At 41.9% G+C, this 21,727-nt stretch overlaps 1 protein-coding gene across 1 annotated transcript in view; it reads left to right on the plus strand.

Moving 5' to 3' along the window:
• The window catches only part of LOC139475188 (epithelial sodium channel subunit gamma-like), a 29,545-nt gene extending 12,898 nt beyond the window's left edge, over positions 1-16,647 (plus strand). Inside the window, exons 7-11 of the mRNA XM_071258444.1 lie at positions 25-178; positions 3,359-3,437; positions 6,353-6,511; positions 12,892-12,967; positions 15,741-16,647. Of these exons, the coding sequence (XP_071114545.1) occupies positions 25-178; positions 3,359-3,437; positions 6,353-6,511; positions 12,892-12,967; positions 15,741-15,905 (633 nt within the window). The 3' untranslated portion in view covers positions 15,906-16,647. The remainder of the gene's footprint in view (positions 1-24; positions 179-3,358; positions 3,438-6,352; positions 6,512-12,891; positions 12,968-15,740) is intronic.
• The last annotated feature ends 5,080 nt before the right edge of the window (positions 16,648-21,727 follow it).

Raw genomic sequence — 21,727 nt, forward strand, 5'->3', positions numbered from 1 at the left:
CCGTCTCCCATTGCACTGTCACAGGCGTGCGAGAAGTCGTGTCTTCAGGCACAGCTGGTCAACAGTTGCGGATGCTGCGACATGACGTTGCCGTGTGACGCCGCCGCTCTCGGCCTCATCATGGAGACCGTCCCATCCCTCCCTCTTCGACAGTGTGACACCAGTAGGAGAAACGGAGGTAGGTTATCCCTGACAAACAATACAACACGTGTTAAACTCTCAAAGGTGTCTGTTATAGCAACGCAGTTCTTCACGGAACGTCAATATTATGACGTTACAGTATTTATTGCGGCGTTACAGGAAAGCACTGAACTCTGTTGCTCCTAATAACCAAACAGATTAGAGTCCTTTTGGGTAAGAATTGTTCAAATGGTTATACACGCAGCAAAATGTGCATGAATCGTCTCCTTGGGTAGCTTGTTCAAGAAAACGCGTTGGCCACGTGAAAATGCAAAATGGCCGCCATGTCTTTTCAAGATGGCCGCCAGAATGAACTAATGTTTATCTCTTAGAAATATACATAGTTACCAATGTTAATCTTTGCAGCTGTACATACTCAAACTGACCTCATGAAATGACACAAGAATATAATACTTGGAAATTGTTGGTGATTGCATAATTGCATTATGGTACGTTTTCTCGAGAACTCTGGATAAAACAGTTGCAATACCATGGCATGTTTTTTTAATGAAATATATCGAAACTGGTTATATGAGGTATTGAAGAGAAAAGGACATTACACGTAGACATACATAACTCATTACATTCTCACCTACGTGAACATATAAATCCATGTTTATAGCTTTAAGATAGCTTAACGGTATCAGTAAAAATGAGGTAAATGCGAATTCATGTTACCTTAATAAATAGGATTTTCAAGTGGCCAACGCGTTGTCCTCTATACATGTATGTAACCCACGCAGACTATTCGTACCAATTTTGAATCACGTTTGAACAATTATTCAAGAATCTGCCAAGCTAAAAATTGAAATATACCAGTGTATCATGTATTCATTTATATTTTGTAATTTATATGAACTCTGCAAAACAAACCCCACAAAAGTAGTAAAATCGTAAATATCTGATAGAGTGTTGCCGACATCCATAATAAATTAATACCCAAAAATGAATTGGTCATTTCTGCATCGATTGGAATTGATTTATGTGGAAAGAATGAGGTACTGCCGAAATTTGGTGAAAAGATCAAAAACACATCCACGTGAGAGCCTGGCGCCGAAACACACTAACATGACATGTATGTCATCACAATCTTACAGCAAGTGAACAGCGAAACCATGCCACGGCTGACGGAAGCCCAACGCATCTAAGCCATCGGCCGACTGCAAACAGAGGAACCATCTTCATCTATAGCCAGGTTTTTTTCCACGTAGCACCAAGCACCATTTCAAGAGTTTGGAACCCATATCAGACACACGGGACAACGCGGGACCTAACCAGATCCGGTTGACCACGTATCACTACAACATCACAGGGCAGATTTTACGGCTACGTCACTGACGTGAAAGAACCATCAAGGCCACCTCCACAACTACGGCATTACCAGGGTTGCGTAGGATATAAACCCAACAGTGAGGAAATGTTCACGCACTGAAGGTATTCGCGCTAGACGACCAGTTCGAGATGTCATTTTGAGTCACGTTTAATGCTTTTCCGTCGGATGGTTGACGTTGTGTTTACAGGCGTCGCGGGGAACGTTATGCACGAAACTGCATACAGGAAGTGGAAGTGGCAGTGTGATGATGCGGGCAGCCATCTCCTACAGAGCTGGTTCAAGTTCAAGGGAATTTAACGGGACAACGTAAAAGTTACACGGTTGAGATTCTTCGGCCACGCGTCACATTATTTTCAACAAGACAAACGCCTGACATCACACGCCAAGACTGACAACAGCCTTTTTTTCAGGAATCACAACATCCACGTCATGCCATGGCCCTCCAGGTCTCCAGATGTATACCCAATCGAACATTTATTGGATGAACTGGATCAAAGAGCACGACAGCAACAACCACAGAACCTCCGACAGTTGGCACAAGCACTGGAGCACTGAGAACATTCCCCAGGCCACAATAAGGGATCTGATTGCTTCCATGAGACGACGATGCCAGTCAGTTTGGGACTCTAATGTTGAACATAAAAGATATTGAGAACAGATGACCTTCGCCTTCAAAATCTACTTTTCCATGAGTGCCATACCTGGGTCAATGAGAATGATGTGTGCCAATTTTGAACACTCGATTACCATCTGATGATTATGTATATGACAAATAAAATATACATATAAAATCACGTTTTGGGCATTGTATATACCAATGTCATTATTTCAAATGCCTACCAACAATAACTCAGAAAGAAGTACTTTTCTCTCAGCTTCTGCGATGATGCAGCCTTTAAATCATGTGTAGCTTTGAGCAATAGCCAAGTGATATCAGGACGGTGGAGACTAAATTAATAGACCCGCTGAAAAATATCTTTCGTTGACATCCGGACAACCGTGACATTTATAGACCTAATATCCATTCTGATCCTTAACTTGGAAAAAAATGATCAAGTTTGTACTCGATGGTGTAAAATATTGTTTTTACTTTCTATAACCTAACATTGGTTGAACTCAAGTAGAATGAGGGCATTACAGGATGAAGTGTGTGAGCACGTTCAGCAGCAACATCCTGTAAAAACTAGCGGCGACAGGACATTTAGATGTTTGTTCCATTTGTCATCAAAATTTTGATTTACCATTTCCTACGTATTATGCGCGTGATTTCCACCTCTTTTAGTAGGCGTCTCGCACGCAATATCAACTGGTCTGTGTCTCTGTAAATATAAGTCATTTCATGATACTTTGTATGACGTCACACGCGGTAATGCAGGCACAAATTGTGTTGGATTTTGTTATTTGCAAAACTGACAAAAGGTCGGATACAATATTAGTAATTACGCTGATATATGTTCTTAACCGTTCGTTACGGCCAAATAGGAAGGGAAGTAACTTAGCGTTCATTAATCATTAGTCCGGAACCTCTTTAAAGCGGAAACTGTTGGAATGTTTGAATGATGCACTAACTTGATGAGGGATTATAGGTTCTGCCTAGTTCTAGAACTGAGACATTGTTTGTGTGTTATGTTGGTTGTCTATTAGACCGATATTCCATATCAATCGAAAATGAGGGACTGGGGTCAAATATGAAGGAGGCATAACCATGTTGTTGCTTTTTATGGTGCGTCGGTCGGTTATGCTGACTCCATGATTCAGTGCAGAGATCTATAGGGACAGGAGGGACGTAAAGAAGCATTAGACACACATTTGATGAATAAACGTTACAATTTTCACCTGTCCTAGATTCATGTGAGATGACGGTCTTGAAGACGTTTGAGGATGGCGACACGCCATGTCAACAGAGATGTACACCGAACTGCAGGTAAGCTTCACATGTGCTTGAGGAAGGGGGACCAGCTATACACTGACGCCACATGCTCGCTGTGCTTATAGAAGGGTACCTAGCTATAATATGATGCTGCATGCCCCCTGTGCTTATAGAAGGGTATCTAGCTATAATATGATGCTGCATGCCCCCTGTGCTTATAGAAGGGTACCTAGCTACAATATGATGCTGCATGCCCCGTGTCTTCTGGACCTAGTCTAGGGAGTTATGTAGAGTAGCAAGCTATCGCCTTACGTGGGTCAGAATGTAATGTGTCATGTATGGCCACGTGGGTCAGAATGTAATGTGTCATGTATGTCCACATGGGATGAGAATTTACTATCTTCTGTATGTCCACGTGGGTGAGAATGTTTTGTGTTATGTATGTCCACGTGGATGAGAAAGTTTTGTGTTATGTATGTCCACGTGTGTGAGATTTTTTTGTGTTATGTATGTCCACATGGATGAAAATGTTTTGTGTTATGTACGTCCACGTGGGAAAGAATGTGTTGTGTTATGTATGTCCACGTGGATGAGAATGGTTTGTGTTATGTATGTCCACGTGTGTGAGAATGTTTTGTGTTATGTATGCCCACGTGGATGAAAATGTTTTGTGTTATGTATGTCCACGTGGGAAAGAATGTTTTGTGTTATGTATGTCCACGTGGGATGAGAATGTACTGTCTTCTGTATGTCCACGTGGGATGAGAATGTACTGTCTTCTGTATGTCCACGTGTGTGAGAATGTTTTGTGTTATGTATGTCCACGTGGGTGAGAATGTTGTGTGTTATGTATGTCCACGTGGGATGAGAATGTACTGTCTTCTGTATGTTCACGTAGGTGAGAATGTTTTGTGTTATGTATGTCCACGTGGGTGAGAATTTACTGTCTTCTGTATGTCCACGTGGGTGAGAATGTTTTGTGTCATGTAAGGCCACGTGGGTGAGAATGTTTTGTGTTATGTATGTCCACGTGGGTGAGAATTATTTGGGTTATGTATGTCCACGTGGATGAGAATGTTTTGTGTTATGTATGTCCACGTGGGATGAGAATGTTTTGTGTTATGTATGTCCACGTGGATGAGAATGTTTTGTGTTATGTATGTCCACGTGGGATGAGAATGTTTTGTGTTATGTATGTCCACGTGGGTGAGAATGTTTTGGGTTATGTATGTCCACGTGGGATGAGAATGTTTTGTGTCATGTGTGTCTACGTGGGTGAGAATGTAATGTGTCATATATGTCTACTTGAGGTGAGTATGTAATGTGTCATGTATGTCTACGTGGGTGAGAATGTAATGTGTCATGTATGTCTACTTGAGGTGAGTATGTAATGTGTCATGTATGTCCACGTAGGTGAGTATGTAATGTGTCATGTATGTCTACGTGGGTGAGAATGTAATGTGTCATGTATGTCTACGTGGGTGAGAATGTAATGTGTCATGTATGTCCACGTGGGTGAGAATGTAATGTGGCATGTATGTCTACTTGAGGTGAGTATGTAATGTGTCATGTATGTCTACGTAGGTGAGTATGTAATGTGTCATGTATGTCCACGTGGGTGAGAATGTAATGTGGCACGTATGTCTACTTGGGTGAGAATGTAATGTGTCATGTATGTCCACGTGGATGAGTATGTAATGTGTCATGTATGTCTACGTGGGTGAGAATGTAATGTGTCATGTATGTCCACGTGGGTGAGAATGTAATGTGTCATGTATGTCTACTTGAGGTGAGTATGTAATGTGTCATGTATGTCTACGTAGGTGAGTATGTAATGTGTCATGTATGTCCACGTGGGTGAGAATGTAATGTGTCATATATGTCTACGTGGGTGAGTATGTAATGTGTCATGTATGTCTACTTGAGGTGAGTATGTAATGTGTCATGTATGTCTACGTGGGTGAGAATGTAATGTGTCATATATGTCTACTTGAGGTGAGTATGTAATGTGTCATGTATGTCTACGTGGGTGAGAATGTAATGTGTCATGTATGTCCACGTAGGTGAGTATGTAATGTGTCATGTATGTCTACGTAGGTGAGTATGTAATGTGTCATGTATGTCCACGTGGGTGATAATGTAATGTGTCATGTATGTCTACGTGGGTGAGAATGTAATGTGTCATATATGTCTACTTGAGGTGAGTATGTAATGTGTCATGTATGTCTACGTGGGTGAAAATGTAATGTGGCATGTATGTCTACTTGATGTGGGAATGTAATGTGTCATGTATGTCTACGTAGGTGAGTATGTAATGTGTCATGTATGTCCACGTGGGTGAGAATGTAATGTGTCATATATGTCTACGTGGGTGAGTATGTAATGTGTCATGTATGTCTACTTGAGGTGAGTATGTAATGTGTCATGTATGTCTACGTGGGTGAGAATGTAATGTGTCATATATGTCTACTTGAGGTGAGTATGTAATATGTCATGTATGTCTACGTAGGTGAGTATGTAATGTGTCATGTATGTCTACGTGGGTGAGAATGTAATGTGTCATATATGTCTACTTGAGGTGAGTATGTAATGTGTCATGTATGTCTACGTGGGTGAGAATGTAATGTGTCATATATGTCTACTTGAGGTGAGTATGTAATGTGTCATGTATGTCTACTTGAGGTGAGAATGTAATGTGTCATGTATGTCTACGTGGATGAGAATGTAATGTGTCATGTATGTCTACGTGGGTGAGAATGTAATGTGTTATGTATGTCTACGTGGATGAGAATGTAATATGTCATGTATGTCTACGTGGGTGAGAATGTAATGTGTTATGTATGTCCACGTCTAAAATATACCGCGAGATTTACTGAAAGTTAAAGCGTTAACGTTAGATTGGAGCTTGTATAGTTATGAGCTAAAGCCAACGATATCGCAACTGTGCAAGGATCATGTTGTGATTTCAGGGACGAGTCTTACCAAGTAGAGCTCTCTACCGCTATGTGGCCCGCTACAGGCCATGTCCCCAAACTGGCTGATACTTTCGTGGACACACTTATCTCACATGGCAGGAAAGTGCCGATCAGTCGACATTCCTCAGACAAAGAAAAGGAAAATTTCTTCAGGTTAGTCAGCATTTTATATTCTCAAATTTGGACATTACAGTCCTTGATTCTTGTTTCCTTATAGGCAACTTCCTTCCGGGAGCACATAACATACCTCGATGTTGGGCAAGGAGATCTAAGGGGAAACAAATGATTGCGATGTTGTTGCGAATATCAATTCTCATATATTACCGAGAGCACAAATATCATAACATTCGGAGAAAGTATTTAAATGTCCAAATGAAAGTGCTGAAATCACACGCTCGGGAATCGGATCCCCCCGCCATCCCGCCCCCCCCCCCCCCCCCCCCAAAAAAAAAATTAAAATAAAATAAATAAAAATGAAAATAAAAAATAAATAAATACATAAATAATAAAATGAAATAAAAAATAAAATAAATAAAATTTTGGGAGGCGTGGCCTAAAGTTACCGGCGCGTGTGCAGCGGTAAGTCACAAATGGCTGGTATGTACACACGTGATCTTGGCAGCTGTACGGATAAGTCAGGAAGCGGTCAATCTAAAAGTGTTGCTGTTATGGTTAATCCTACAAAAAAGTGTGTGAAGCGACCTTTTGATCTTGATATTATGAATAATTAAAATAACAATCAATGTATGTAACATCCTGTTTGGTATACCATCAACTCAAGGGCATGGTCCAGTTTTTCATTTTTCTTCTTCTTGGTGGCATCAATTTGCCATCAAAATACCCGGATTTTCATCGCTGTATTATCTTGTTACACCTGCAGTATCTCATTGAATTTGTACAGTAAAGACAATATATCTTTTATAGATGACAACTTTTTTATTTTGTTATGGTGCGACGTTGCGGTATAAATCCTTACATCGTTGTCAAGCAGGAAGTAGTTGGTTTGGTTGGTTGGTTTGTTGTTTTACGCCGCACTCGGCAATATTCCAGCTATATGACGGCGGTCTGTAAATAATCGAGTCTGGACCAAACAATCCAGTGATTGACATCATGAGCATCGATCCACGCAATTGGGATCGATGACATGCATCAACTAAATCAGCGAGCCTGACCACCCGATCCTGTTAGTCGCTTTTTACGACAAGCATTGTCGCCTCTTACGGCAAGAATGGGTTGCTGAGGACCTATTCTTCCCCGGATCTTCACGGGTCCCAAGCAGGAAGTATGTCAGCACACTACAGATTTGTAAGCAGGAAGTAAGTCAGCACAGTACAGATTTGTAAGGAGGAAGTAAGTCAGCACATTACAGATTTGTAAGCAGGAAGTAAGTCAGCACAGTACAGATTTGTAAGCAGGAAGTAAGTCAGCACAGTACAGATTTGTAAGCAGGAAGTAAGTCAGCACAGTACAGATTTGTAAGCAGGAAGTAAGTCAGCACATTACAGATTTGTAAGCAGGAAGTAAGTCAGCACATTACAGATTTGTAAGCAGGAAGTAAGTCAGCACAGTACAGATTTGTAAGCAGGAAGTAAGTCAGCACATTACAGATTTGTAAGCAGGAAGTAAGTCAGCACATTACAGATTTGTAAGCAGGAAGTAAGTCAGCACATTACAGATTTGTAAGCAGGAAGTAAGTCAGCACAGTACAGATTTGTAAGCAGGAAGTAAGTCAGCACATTACAGATTTGTAAGCAGGAAGTAAGCCAGCACAGTACAGATTTGTAAGCAGGAAGTAAGTCAGCACAGTGCAGATTTGTAAGCAGGAAGTAAGTCAGCACAGTACAGATTTGCATGCCACCCCTCGAAATGCTCAGAAGCATTTCATTGTACTTCGTGACAAAGTCATCATTTTTGGTGTTTCTTGTTGTTGGACACCCCAGTGAATGGAAGGGCATGAACCTGTATCGGGCAAAATACAAGTGCCAGCCCCTCTTAGAATTGGGAGTAAACTGTAAATCAACTTGGACATTTGGCACAGCGGACTACTGTCTCTTGCCTGTAATTCCATTTATAGCCCAAATCACACTTAATCATACTTTCAATGTTCACTCACATTGAAATTTATTTGAAAAGCTTTCACTCGGTTCAGTGTATGTGAATATAGTTCACCAATTAGTAGTGTTAAGTTTTCTGAGATATTCACCCATGGGATCCCCACTCTCTCCTTTCCTTACTGAAATCTACATGACCTACATCGAACAGCAAGCCCTCACCTCATCACCCATCCAACCTATTTGCTGGTACAGGATAGTTGACGACACCTTTGTCATCCTCAAACAAGACCAAGACCCAACCCTGCTACTACAACATCTTAACCAACAACACCCCCGAGTACAGTTCACCATCGAAATAGAAAAGGACAACCAACTACCCTTCCTAGATGTCCTCGTCTGAAGAAGCCCAACAAACAGAATCCAAACCAGTGTCTACCGACAGCCCCCACACACCGACCAGTATATCCACTTCAACTCCAGCCACCCCCTTAAAGCCAAGACTGGCATCATCTCCACCCTCACCAAACGAGCCATCAACCTTTCTTCTGCTGACCCCAAACCTGAGATCGAACACCTCCGCCAAGTCTTCACCCCCCTCAATCATTATCCACCCAATTTCGGTCGACAAAGTCATCGCCTCTGTACTCCATCCCACACCCAGATCTGCGACCCTTCCGCATCGCCCTCTCGTTCATAGGAAAAGACTCCCACATCATCAGCCGCCTCCTCAAACAGCAAGCCAACATCGACACCCACTTCACCAGCTCCAACCCCGTCAAGATCCTGCTTAGAGCCAACGGCAAATGTCCAAATCCTCTCCAACAACCTCCATGATTTCACTAAAAGAAAACTAACAGAAGCAATCCACATTCGCCGCCACAAGCCATCAATCAACAGAGATCAAAGCTATTTCATCCCATCCGCCTACCATGAACTCATCAAGTAATAATCACTTATCCTGTTTAATTGGCTTCATGACCCATTGGCTTCCACCTATGTGTTTTCTGTCCATCGTGTTGTGACAGTATTATTCCCTTGTTATCAACACCTTACCTATGTTATCCCACTCATATATGCAATTGTTGTTACTGCTAATCCTCCACCTACTATATATATTCTGTACTAAGGCCCTTATTCACCCCTAAACTTAAAATTCCCAAAATAGACAAAACACTAGCTAGCCAAATAAATAAACAAACCGACCCAAACATAGCTAAAACTACCACACTAGCATACATACACAAAAGTTGGCCAAATTGGTGTCACATTTACACGGACGGATCCTCAGATCCGACCTCCAAACACACGGGTTTCGGAGTCCATACCACACAACCAACTAAAACCACACAATCCTTCCGACTCCCAAATAACCAATCAATATTCACGGCAGAACTAATGGGCATGGCCTCAGCCCTCCACAATCAAGAATCCAAAAACCACCAAAAAATCCTAATACTTACCGACTCCCTAAGTGGACTGCAAGCCCTCCAAAACAAAAATACTAAAAACCGACCTAAATTAATAAATCAAATACTTAAAAGCTCCAACGACCTAACAAAGGCAGGCAAACAAATAACCTTCTTGTGGATACCCGCCCACGTAGGAATATACGGTAATGAAAACGCCGATAAAGCAGCTAAACTATCCCTCAAAATCCCAGAAATAAGCTTAAACTTACCCATCTCAAAATCAGAAATTAAAAGTGTAAACAAACAAAAAATCACAAAAAATGGCATAACCTATATCTAAACTCAAATAGCCAAATCAAAAAAGTGCTCAGCAAACCACTAACCAAACCAAAAATTCTCCATCCATCAAAAAAAATCGACAGAGTAATCACTAAACTCCAAACAGGACACACCAACCTAAATAACCACCTAAAAAAAATAAAGAAACACACTACAGGTAACTGCCCACACTGCAAACAACTAGAAACCCCAGAACACGCACTCATCCACTGCACACACTACCTCACACATCGAACCGCATTACAAACCACCCTCAATCTAAACAAGGCTCTCACTCTAGAAGCAATACTAAACCCACAAAATAAACTAGAAAACTTCAAGGCCTTAGGCGTATTCTTAATCAAAACGGAACTAATAAAACGCATCTAAAAACATAATAACCTACCAAATCAAAATCACATAAACAAACAAACATCCACCATACCCAGCTCCCTTAGTTCTCCTCCCCAACCCCATCGGCATCTATTCCAAATCTCAAAATTCCCAAATTATATATAAGCAACCCCTAAAGCCCCCTTTTGGGTTGCACAGACCCTTTCGGAAACACATTAAATGGCCTGGCCGGGCCCGTGTGCGAAATACGCATCAGTCGGAAAGCGCACGTTAAATCTCCAAAGTAAGTAAGTAAGTACCCTTATTCAGTCTTGCTTGACAACAGTATAAGGATCTATACCGAAACGTCGCTTTTCACAGTATTAAAGAAGTTGTTATCCATAAAATTGTGTCTACCTTGTCATCCGTCAACCTCTAAGTGATGCCTATCAAACAATATTCACCAGTCAGTTGTGTGGTATGTGAGATGCCCCTTAAACCCCTATTGTGTCCCCAACCACCACGCTTGGGTGAATTTATACCTAAAACAATAAGTGCTGAACAAGTAGGAAGACCCGCAATAAACCACCAGGCAGACTGGGCGGCGACTTCGTTTAAATTGCGCAGGTTTTTAACCCCAGTAAAGGAAATCCCCTCAGTAGCGGAATTTTGGGGACAATTTCGCCTGTAGTTTTTTATCGTTTGTTTTAGGCTATTTCCCATTTTCAAAAGTGACTTGTGATTATTAAGTATACCCAAAGAATTTAATTCTGCAGAGTTGCTCTGTTGAGTTTACGTCCCCTTTAAACTGTCTGCATTGTAGTGGCGGTGTTGTAGTGGCGGTGTTGTAGTGGCGGTGTTGCAGTGGCGGTGTTGTAGTGGCGGTGTTGTAGTGGCAGTGTTGTAGTGGCGGTGTTGCAGTGGCGGTGTTGTAGTGGCGGTGTTGTAGTGGCAGTGTTGTAGTGGCGGTGTTGTAGTGGCGGTGTTGTAGTGGCGGTGTTGTAGTGGCGGCGGTGTTGTAGTGGCGGTGTTGTAGTGGTGGTGTTGTAGTGGCGGTGTTGTAGTGGCGGTGTTGTAGTGGTGGTGTTGTAGTGGCGGTGTTGTAGTGGCGGTGTTGTAGTGGCGGTGTTGCAGTGGCGGTGTTGTAGTGGCGGTGTTGTAGTGGCGGTGTTGTAGTGGCGGTGTTGCAGTGGTGGTGTTGCAGTGGCGGTGTTGTAGTGGTGGTGTTGTAGTGGCGGTGTTGTAGTGGCGGTGTTGTAGTGGTGGTGTTGTAGTGGTGGTGTTGCAGTGGCGGTGTTGCAGTGGCGATGTTGTAGTAGTTTTAAGGCTTGTAGTCTGTCTTCGGGGTAGAGTTGCGCCACCAAGGCATGCCAGAAAACTATGATCACTGGTTCGAATGAGACCTGGTCCAATTCTGGCTTCCCCCCCCCCCCCCCCCCCCCCCCCCCCCCCACATCAAGCTGACACGCCGTGGTAACTGGAATCCTGATCAAAGCGGTGTTAAACCCAACTCACTCACTCACTCACTCACCCACAAGACCTTGTCCTACTGCAGTGTTTCTGTAAAGAACGGTTTAGCACTCTGTGGTTAGTGAGTGAGTTAGTATGGTTTTACGCCGTTTTTAGGAATATTCCAGCAATATCACGGCGGGGGACACCAGAAATGGGCTTCATACATTGTACCCATGTGTCTGTGGTTAGTGAACTGTGTTCCAACCGAACACATGACTCCCCGTTAGTATTCCAGAATACAAGTCGCCAGCACTCTATGCTTGTCGTATGAGGCGACAAAACGGATCGGGTGGTCAGTCTCGCTGACTTGGTTGATGCATGTCATGGTATCCCAGTTGCGTGGGGTTATGCTCATGCTGCCAATCACTGGATTGTTTGATCCAGGCTCGATTATTTACAGGCCGCGGTCATACAGCTGAAATAGTGCCTTAAACAACAAACAGACAATTCTAAGAGTAGACTCAAATGAGGATCGGCTGATGAAGCAAAGAGTTAGTGAGTATGGTTTTACGCAGCTTTTAGCAATATTCCAGCAACATCGCGGCGGGGGACTCCAGAAATGGGCTTCACACATTGTACCCAAGTCGGGAGTCGAACCCGGGTCCTCGGCGTGACGAGCGAACACCGTAACCACTCGGCTACCCGACCGCCCCGATGACGCAAGGAAGTGTCATCGTATCCTGACGGCGTCGTCAGCTTCTCATGCTATCAACCACTGGTACTGCCTGTATAGTGTATTCGCCCGGTCCCCATATTGACAATGATGGGGGAGTCTGTACTGGAACATTGTCCGCCCAGAACCTCAACTAGGGGTCAGAGCAGTTACATTTGTATATTTTGTAGACGATGAGAATATGCCATATTTCTGTCCACAACGTGTCATTTAGGTGGGATTTCTACTTTTCAGGCAGAATGCAATGACTTTAAACGTTTTCTACAAATCGCTAAACTATGAGAAGATTCAGACCAGACCAGCGTATGATGTAAGTACATTGTTTTATCTTCAATGTCAGCACGACCTGAAAGGGATTTCAGCTACATGTATATTGTAGATCCGGGTTAAAATAGGTCTTCAGCAACCCATGCTTTTCGTAAAAGGCGAATAACAGGATCGGGTTGTCAGTCTCCCTGACTTGGTTCATGCATGTCACCGTATCCCAATTGCATGGATCGATGTTCATGATGTCAATCACTGGTTTGACTAGTCCAGACTCGATATTTACAGACCGCCGTCATATAGTAGGAATATTGCTGACTGCGGCGTTAAACAACAAACAATCAAAGATACAAAAAAAACACCCAAAAAAATCAGATATATTGTAGGAGGAAGCCCGAAAATTTCTCATTTCATTTTACCAAAGACTCACACACAAACAAAATTTGGCAAGCCCATTGTGTTTGTCGCCGAACGCACAGGAGCGTGTAACGCCAAATATAGCAGCTACAAGATATATGGTCACACCCAGTGTCAGTATACCATATAAAAGGATCATGTAATCTACTGACACTCGGTGTGACCATATATCTTGTAGCTGCTATATTCGTAACAGCCCCTCTGGCCGAACGTATTTGGCTCCAATAAAAGCACAAAAATATGTACTACCTAACATCGTTCCATTTTCTTAAGAAACAGCGACGGTTCAGGAATGAAATCACTTAATATATAAGGCTTAGGCGGTATAATTAAACGTTTTACTGTCTGTATTCCAGTGGTAGAGTCTGTTTTCTGATGATGCTATATAGAGATTATTTCATGTGTCGAGAGAAATATCATGTTTCTCTCATCACGTGACAGGGGAAAAGGAGATTATTTTAAACATATCACGACCCCCCTCCCCTGTCACGCGATAGGAGAAACTTGCCATTTCATGAGTGACATCATGGACTATCCTAAGTATTATATACTTTTTGTGAACTTGTCAACCGGAAAATAAAATTATTTTATTAGAAATATAAAAGCTTGAAACGTAAATTCTCCCTACCTTACACACAGGGACGTTTCACCACCCCTTATATTTGCGAATTAAAAAGTAGTTCCGTGTTTACAAAATATTAAAACATAACCAAAAGTTACAAAAAAATATTTAGGGTCACGAAAATTCTTTATCATACATTTCGATATGATTATATACACAATCAACTGCAACAAAAAATATTCTTGAAATCTACGAGATCGCCGTTGGAAGCGGAAGAATACACGTTGGTCAAGTAACACAAATGGCGAAACGAACAGTCTCGATTGACGAGTTAAATGAGAAATTTACAGTTTATAACGAAACGATTTCAAGAGAATAACCGATATTTACTCCATAAATGACCATCTGTAATTATTTTGCCTTGTCAATGTCAACTAACGAAAATAGGAAGTCAACAGTTTGTGTACGGGCTAGACACTTACGATAAAGGGAGACAATTTGCGGGGAGGTAACTCGTGTCTGACAATGGATCCGTCAGAGTGTTATGTTCACTGCGGTGAAATATCAAGTGTCATGTTCACTTCAGTGAAAATATCACTTTTCTCAGTTTCAGAAAATTCTTTCACACTGAAGTATAATAAAATTAAATCTGTCAGTCGATATAATTATATCTCCTCCTGTCTATATTCCAGTGGAAGAGCCTGTTGTCTGATGTCGATATAATTAAATCTCCTGTCAGTGGAAGAGTCTGTTGTCTGACGTCGATATAATTACATCTCCTCCTGTCTGTATTCCAGTGGAAGAGCCTGTTGTCTGATGTCGATATAATTATATCTCCCCCTGTCTGTATTCCAGTGGAAGAGTCTGTTGTCTGACGTCGATATAATTATATCTCCCCCTGTCTATATTCCAGTGTAAGAGTCTGTTGTCTGACGTCGATATAATTATATCTCCTCCTGTCTATATTCCAGTGGAAGAGTCTGTTGTCCGACGTCGATATAATTATATCTCCTCCTGTCTATATTCCAGTGGAAGAGTCTGTTGTCCGACGTCGATATAATTATATCTCCTCCTGTCTGTATTCCAGTGGAAGAGTCTGTTGTCTGACGTCGATATAATTATATCTCCCCCTGTCTGTATTCCAGTGGAAGAGTCTGTTGTCTGACGTCGATATAATTATATCTGCTCCTGTCTGTATTCCAGTGGAAGAGTCTGTTGTCTGACGTCGATATAATTATATCTGCTCCTGTCTGTATTCCAGTGGAAGAGTCTGTTGTCTGACGTCGATATAATTATATCTCCCCCTGTCTGTATTCCAGTGGAAGAGTCTGTTGTCTGACGTCGATATAATTATATCTCCCCCTGTCTGTATTCCAGTGGAAGAGTCTGTTGTCTGACGTCGATATAATTATATCTCCCCCTGTCTGTATTCCAGTGGAAGAGTCTGTTGTCTGACGTCGATATAATTATATCTCCCCCTGTCTGTATTCCAGTGGAAGAGTCTGTTGTCTGACGTCGATATAATTATATCTCCCCCTGTCTGTATTCCAGTGGAAGAGTCTGTTGTCCGACGTCGATATAATTATATCTCCCCCTGTCTGTATTCCAGTGGAAGAGTCTGTTGTCCGACGTCGATATAATTATATCTCCCCCTGTCTGTATTCCAGTAGTAGAGTCTTTTGTCTGACGTCGATATAATTATATCTCCCCCGTCTGTATTCCAGTGGAAGAGTCTTTTGTCTGACGTCGATATAATTATATCTCCCCCTGTCTGTATTCCAGTAGTAGAGTCTGTTGTCTGACGTCGATATAATTATATCTCCTCCTGTCTGTATTCCAGTGGAAGAGTCTGTTGTCTGATGTCGGCGGACAGGCTGGCCTCTGGCTGGGTTTCTCCCTCCTCACCCTGTGGGAGATTTTCGAGCTGATCGTGGACGTTGTCGTGCAGGTTGTCACCAGAGCATGTCGGCGGGATCAGGTCAAACCGGTCACTCTACATCACTGAAATTACGCATCAACTTCGACAGGTTCCAATCCCATTAAATAAAACCCTTTACTCCCATACGATGCCTCTCTGCGTGAAGATCTGACAACCTCCACACGTTGTGTCTGATTAATTTTCCAATCAGCCAATCAATAACGAGGCTTGGTACGAGTGAGAGCAGCATTGAAAGCAACATATCTGATTTCTGTATTTCGAAAACAAACACAATCGTGGAGTTCCGAATGAAAATAATATCATCGTTGTGGTTGCAATGTGTACCCTGCCGTTTCTGAGGAGAATGTCATCTTCACCGGACACGGAGTACCATGGATGGAATATTTGTGTTCAGTGGGGTTTTGTTTGTGTTCAATCGAAATTTCAGATTTCGAGTGGTAAAGAAATGAAGCCGAATCGTTTTAGAAATCTGAAATCTGATAGACTCAAGAAGCCACGTACCCTTCATTGAGAGTGGGATTTTATCGAAACATATATTTTGTCAACGAGAAGACTTTAAAAAATATTTATGCTTCAAACTGTTGGCAATTGTCTGCCACAAAAACATACATTGTTGAAAGAGGTTTTTAACAAAATATTCAGGAGCATAGATTTAATTTCAAAAAATAAAATCTGACAAATATCGAGTCTCGCTACAAAATCCAAGGCACCCAACCAGACTATCGAATGGTCGCTCCCTTAGACCATGAAGCCACCGGAGCCCCGTTATAAGGCACATATAATGCAGTTACGGTAACTCATGCGTCGAGACGCCACAGCTTAGCTGTTGAACCAACAGCAATTACAGAAGGGTGAGCTTCGATGTCTTAGCACTGTCTATGATCCTTACACAATCACACAGCTGCGATCTAATGACTGGTAAGCAATTCAGAAATACTCAAATTTGATTTATGAGCTGAAGGCTTTTGTAACTTTAGAACAAATATGTGTACGTCTAAATACCCGTACACCTGTGGGTCATAGGGTGGCTTATAGATTATTTTGGGCTAAGCGAAACATTTCATGTTTGAACAAAACAATATCCATTCTCGTTCACATTTGCGTGCGGTAAACGTGCACAGCAGTCTTTTAAAGTATAAGGGATGCATTATTTGTTGCGAACCGCATTGTGATCAATAAAAAAACACCGTTTATATTTGTTTGTATGTTTTTTTAACGCTGCACTAGTCATGCATAATGACGGCCAATCTCATCGATCTTCGACTTTGGGATATGATGACATGCATCAACCAAGTCAGCGAGCCTGACCACCCGATTCCGTTAGTTGCCTCTTACAAGCAAGGACTGCTGAAGACTAATAAAATATTACCTGGATCTTTACTGGGTTTTAACTACAGTAGACGACGGTTATATCTCGAGGGGACCACTAATTTTAGTTCATAATATCCATAGTTCGTTATAAGCATACATACAGCATATATACAACAAATGGTCGGGACTAAAAATAAGTTCGTTATATCCGTCAGTTCGTTATAAGCGTGTTCGTTATAAACGTAGTTTACTGTATTATCAGAAAAGGCTTAACGAGGATAAGTTCTTATGCTGTAAATGCAAGTATTTTGTTCAGTTTTCTTCTGGGACAAAGTAGTTTGTCACCCATCACATAACCAGGTATCACTGTCCAGAAGCTCGCGTGAAGGGGGTTGATGGGGACAAAACGAGAGTCCCGCATCAGATGATTTCCACTTCGAGTGAGTGAGTATGGTTTTACGACGCTTAGCAATATTCCAGCAATATCACGGCGGGGGGGACACCTGAAATGGGCTTCACACATTGTACCCATGTCGGGAATCGAAGCCGGGTCTTCGGCGTGACGAGCGAACGCTTTAACCACTAGGCTACCCGACTGCCCCATGTCCAATTCGAAACAACGTTCAAACGACATTGGCACACCTGACAGACCGTACACTGCACGGCGATTTGTTGGCCTTTGGGTGACTGGCTGGTTACCCATGCCCCTACAGGTAACATGGATGAGCCGCCGCTGGGATTGTAACTGAGCTGTCTGTTCTCAGTTCAACCTAGCTGGATCACATCACGAATGAGTGAATGTTGTTATATACTCCAGTCTTCAGTATGTGGTTGAGTCTGCCGGTAGCAACAATACATCTATCTCACTTTATAAATCAGGAGAATTGTATAACCGGCAACAAGTCATTAATGTTGATTTGATGTCACATATGCCAGTACCGACTATACAGCAGTCTGATGCCAATTTGTCACCAACTAATATGGAGCCGTTCTTTGAGTGTGTGAGTGAGTATGGTTTTACGCCGCTTTTAGCAATATTCCAGCAATATCACGGCGGGGGACACCAGAAATGGGCTTCACACATTGTACCCATGTCGGGAATCGAACCCGGGTTTTCGTCGTGACGAGCGAACGCTTTAACCACTAGGCTACCCGACCGCCCCCCGGGGGGACATCAGAAATGGGCTTCACACATTGTACCCATGTCGGGAATCGAACCCGGGTCTTCGGCGTGACGATCGAACGCTTTAACCTCTAGGCTACCCCACCGCCCCCCGTTCTTTGAGTTCTTAAAAGGGATATTGCTAGGGTGTTGAGAGAATCAGCATAAATCCATACACAAACCACACACCCCTCTCACTCACTCACCCAGCTTCAAAGACGATCTATCAGCTGCAATACTGTAGCTAGATTGTAATACTGGCAGTTGCACACAAATTTCTGCGAACTTCAACTTCAATCCAGGTTAGAATAGATCCAAGCAACCTGTGCTTATTGCTTATAATATCAATCACTGGGCTGTGTTGTAGGGAGTTTATTATTTACAGGGCACATTGATATGGCTGGAGTGGAGCCTTTTAAAAAAAAGTTTTTGTTCGGGATTCGAACCCACAATCATAGGTTTCTGGCATGCCCAAGGGACGCAACTCTACACTGCGAATCGCGGCGCCTCAGACGACTGGGCCACCCGTGCCCCCGATTGGTCATATGGCCACAGTGCTCCCTTGTTCATGTCACAAATTGAGTACATTATGTCATCTGAACAATAGATTGCCTGCTTTCACATTTCATAGGTCTTTTCTTCATTTTCACTCATAAAATCTCAATCAGTAATAACTGTACCTATGTATCTGTATATCTATATATCTATAACCTGCTCTGAGGTAGCATAACCTACTTGAAACTGGGAATTACGGATAATTTCTCCCTCCTGAATGAATGCTGATAATCCCTCACCAAAGAATGTGGATGAACACATCTCATTCTTTCTGGACAGACAAGCCGTTAATCCTCGTTGCTCTCGTTGTTTAGTCTCGAAATCAGCCTTTTCTTCACAGAAAGAATACTTGTAAAGAACACTTGAGGTAGAAAAATAATTTATTCTCATGGAAATATCAATATGATGCACAAATCATCTCAGGGAGATGAAACAAACATCAACACTGATAAAAATAACAGCCAAACTAAGGACAAATACTTCAACAAATATCTACCAGTGATTTCACGCTAAAATTGTGGTCATATTATTATAGAGACAATTCCAAAATAAAGATTATATACTTATTGACGTTTCTGTAGGCCCAGGAGAACATTAAAGACAACTACACAAAATTTACTTCCTGCATTCTATACTTGGACAACACTGATTATTGATATTCTCATTTGTGAATCTTTATAATACCAAATGAACAAGACGTACCAGGGGAATCTGCAGAAAAGAAACGTTGAACAGAAACTTAAGCAAACATGTTCTTAACCTGCCCAATCATTAGTGGTGAGTTTGAATAACAAGGCTCTGAAAACTAGCTCAGGTCCCCATGAGGATTCCAGCTGACAATTGGACCCCAACAACCTATGCTGGTTGCAAGGGGCGACTTGATGGAAAGGGTGGTCAGTCTGGTGACTTGGTTCATGGATGTACCCTGAAGGCGTGGATTATTGCTCACAGTATCAATCACTGGATTGTCAGGTCCAGACTTGAATATTACTTATGGAATATTGCTGAATGCCTTGCAAAGCAACAAACTCTATTTCTGTTACATCACCCTGTGTCTGGTGACTTGGTTCATGGATGTACCCTCAAGGCGTGGATTATTGCTCACAGTATCAATCACTGGCCTGTCAGGTCCAGACTTGAATATTACTTATGGAATATTGCTGAATGCCTTGCAAAACAACAAACTCTATTTCTGTTACATCACCCTGTGTCAGTTTTATATGACCAAAAAATACTTCTGCAGGTCGTAGACCATTACCACATTGGTGAACAGGTATAGTGCCGATTATGTGTCATAATCAGGTCAAATATGGGATTTAAAGCAATGATCAGAGAATCCTAGCATGGCTAAGGGAGATTACTGTGGTTGTATTAGTTCAGTGCCCAGCATGAAAAAGTTGATTTCTTGTAATTGTACGTTATGTGTTTCAGTACATAAGGTATAAAGCACCTAGTAAACGTAAAATGTCAGAAACCTGATTAAAAACATAATTCACCCAAAGGACAGGGTTCAATTTGTCAACATACAAAATGAATGAAAGATTTTGTAGATCATCTGGATGAAACACAAATATTGGTCAAATTAACACAGACCATGTTCAACTTATGTTAGGCCACATTTATTATTTCTACTTGCTCTACGGATCTGCCCACTGTAAATGTGGAACTGGAAAAGACAAATTCAGAATTGGCTCGTTTTTATCCCACCGATACACTGATAGCATATTGCAGTCAAAATAAAGTGTGTTGTTGTTCCTGAAATTGATAGGATGCACAGATGCCTAGTATCCCGCTTGAAATTGATATTACTTTTTAAATACCTGTCTCAGGTAACTCTACCAACAGCTGGAAACAGCTGTCAAGCCACCCATACTTAAATTTAAAAAAAAATCATACCTCCCCATTGTATCGTTGACTGAAGCCATTGTGACAAATCTAAGAACATGGCAACTATAACCAGTTCCCAACAAGCCTATGGTATTAGTGAGTGAGTTGGGTTCAACGCCGCTTTTAACATTATTTCAGTTATATCAGTTTGTCAACTTAGTGTGGGAAGAAAGCCTGAATTGATGCAGGTCTCAGACGTTTACCACTTCGGTGAAACCCACAAGCATGGGTATGGTGCTGACAAACCTAGAAACATAATCAGGGCGAACCGGGATTCAAACCCACAATCATAGGTTTCTGGCATGCCCAAGTGACGGAACTCTGCACAGCAAATCGCTGCGCCTCAGACGACTTGGCCCACCTGAGCCATGCCTATGGTGCTGAACATCATAAAAAAAATAAAAGATGAAAAAGATCCCCACCTACTGACCCACAAGTTGTATGTACTCTTACTGAAGCACAAATATTGTTGTTCGGCCTAATAGATCACCTACAGCACAGGTAATATTAGCTGTTGTAGTGCACATTTGAAGAAGACATTTAACATGGTTAAAGATGCCATAACATAAAATTAATTATTGTTCTGATTACACAGGAATTCCATTATTTTTTTCCTGAAAGATGCATGTTACTAAATGGTTTCACATAGAACTGATATGTGAATAAATGATACAGCTTTATTAAAGTGTCCTCATGATTATACCTCATCCACACAGGTAAAACACTGACATCGATTAGAATCATAAAAAAAATGGGAATTGTGTCCCACATCTATGCAAATATGACAACTGTTTTTCTAGCTGATATTGCTATAGAGACAGTCAGCAGGCTTTTAATGCTTTAGCCAGCATCAGCACCACCTTGCCATCAACTGCATCAACACTACTCTTAATGGTTATAAAATTAATAAATGATAAATGTGATGATGGCGCTGATCTGATATATGAGCATGTGTACGATCCAAGCATGAACG

The sequence above is a fragment of the Haliotis cracherodii genome, unplaced genomic scaffold (assembly GCF_022045235.1).
Source record: "Haliotis cracherodii isolate W230 unplaced genomic scaffold, xgHalCrac1.p SCAF_3, whole genome shotgun sequence".
Taxonomy (NCBI): Eukaryota; Metazoa; Mollusca; class Gastropoda; order Lepetellida; family Haliotidae; genus Haliotis; species Haliotis cracherodii.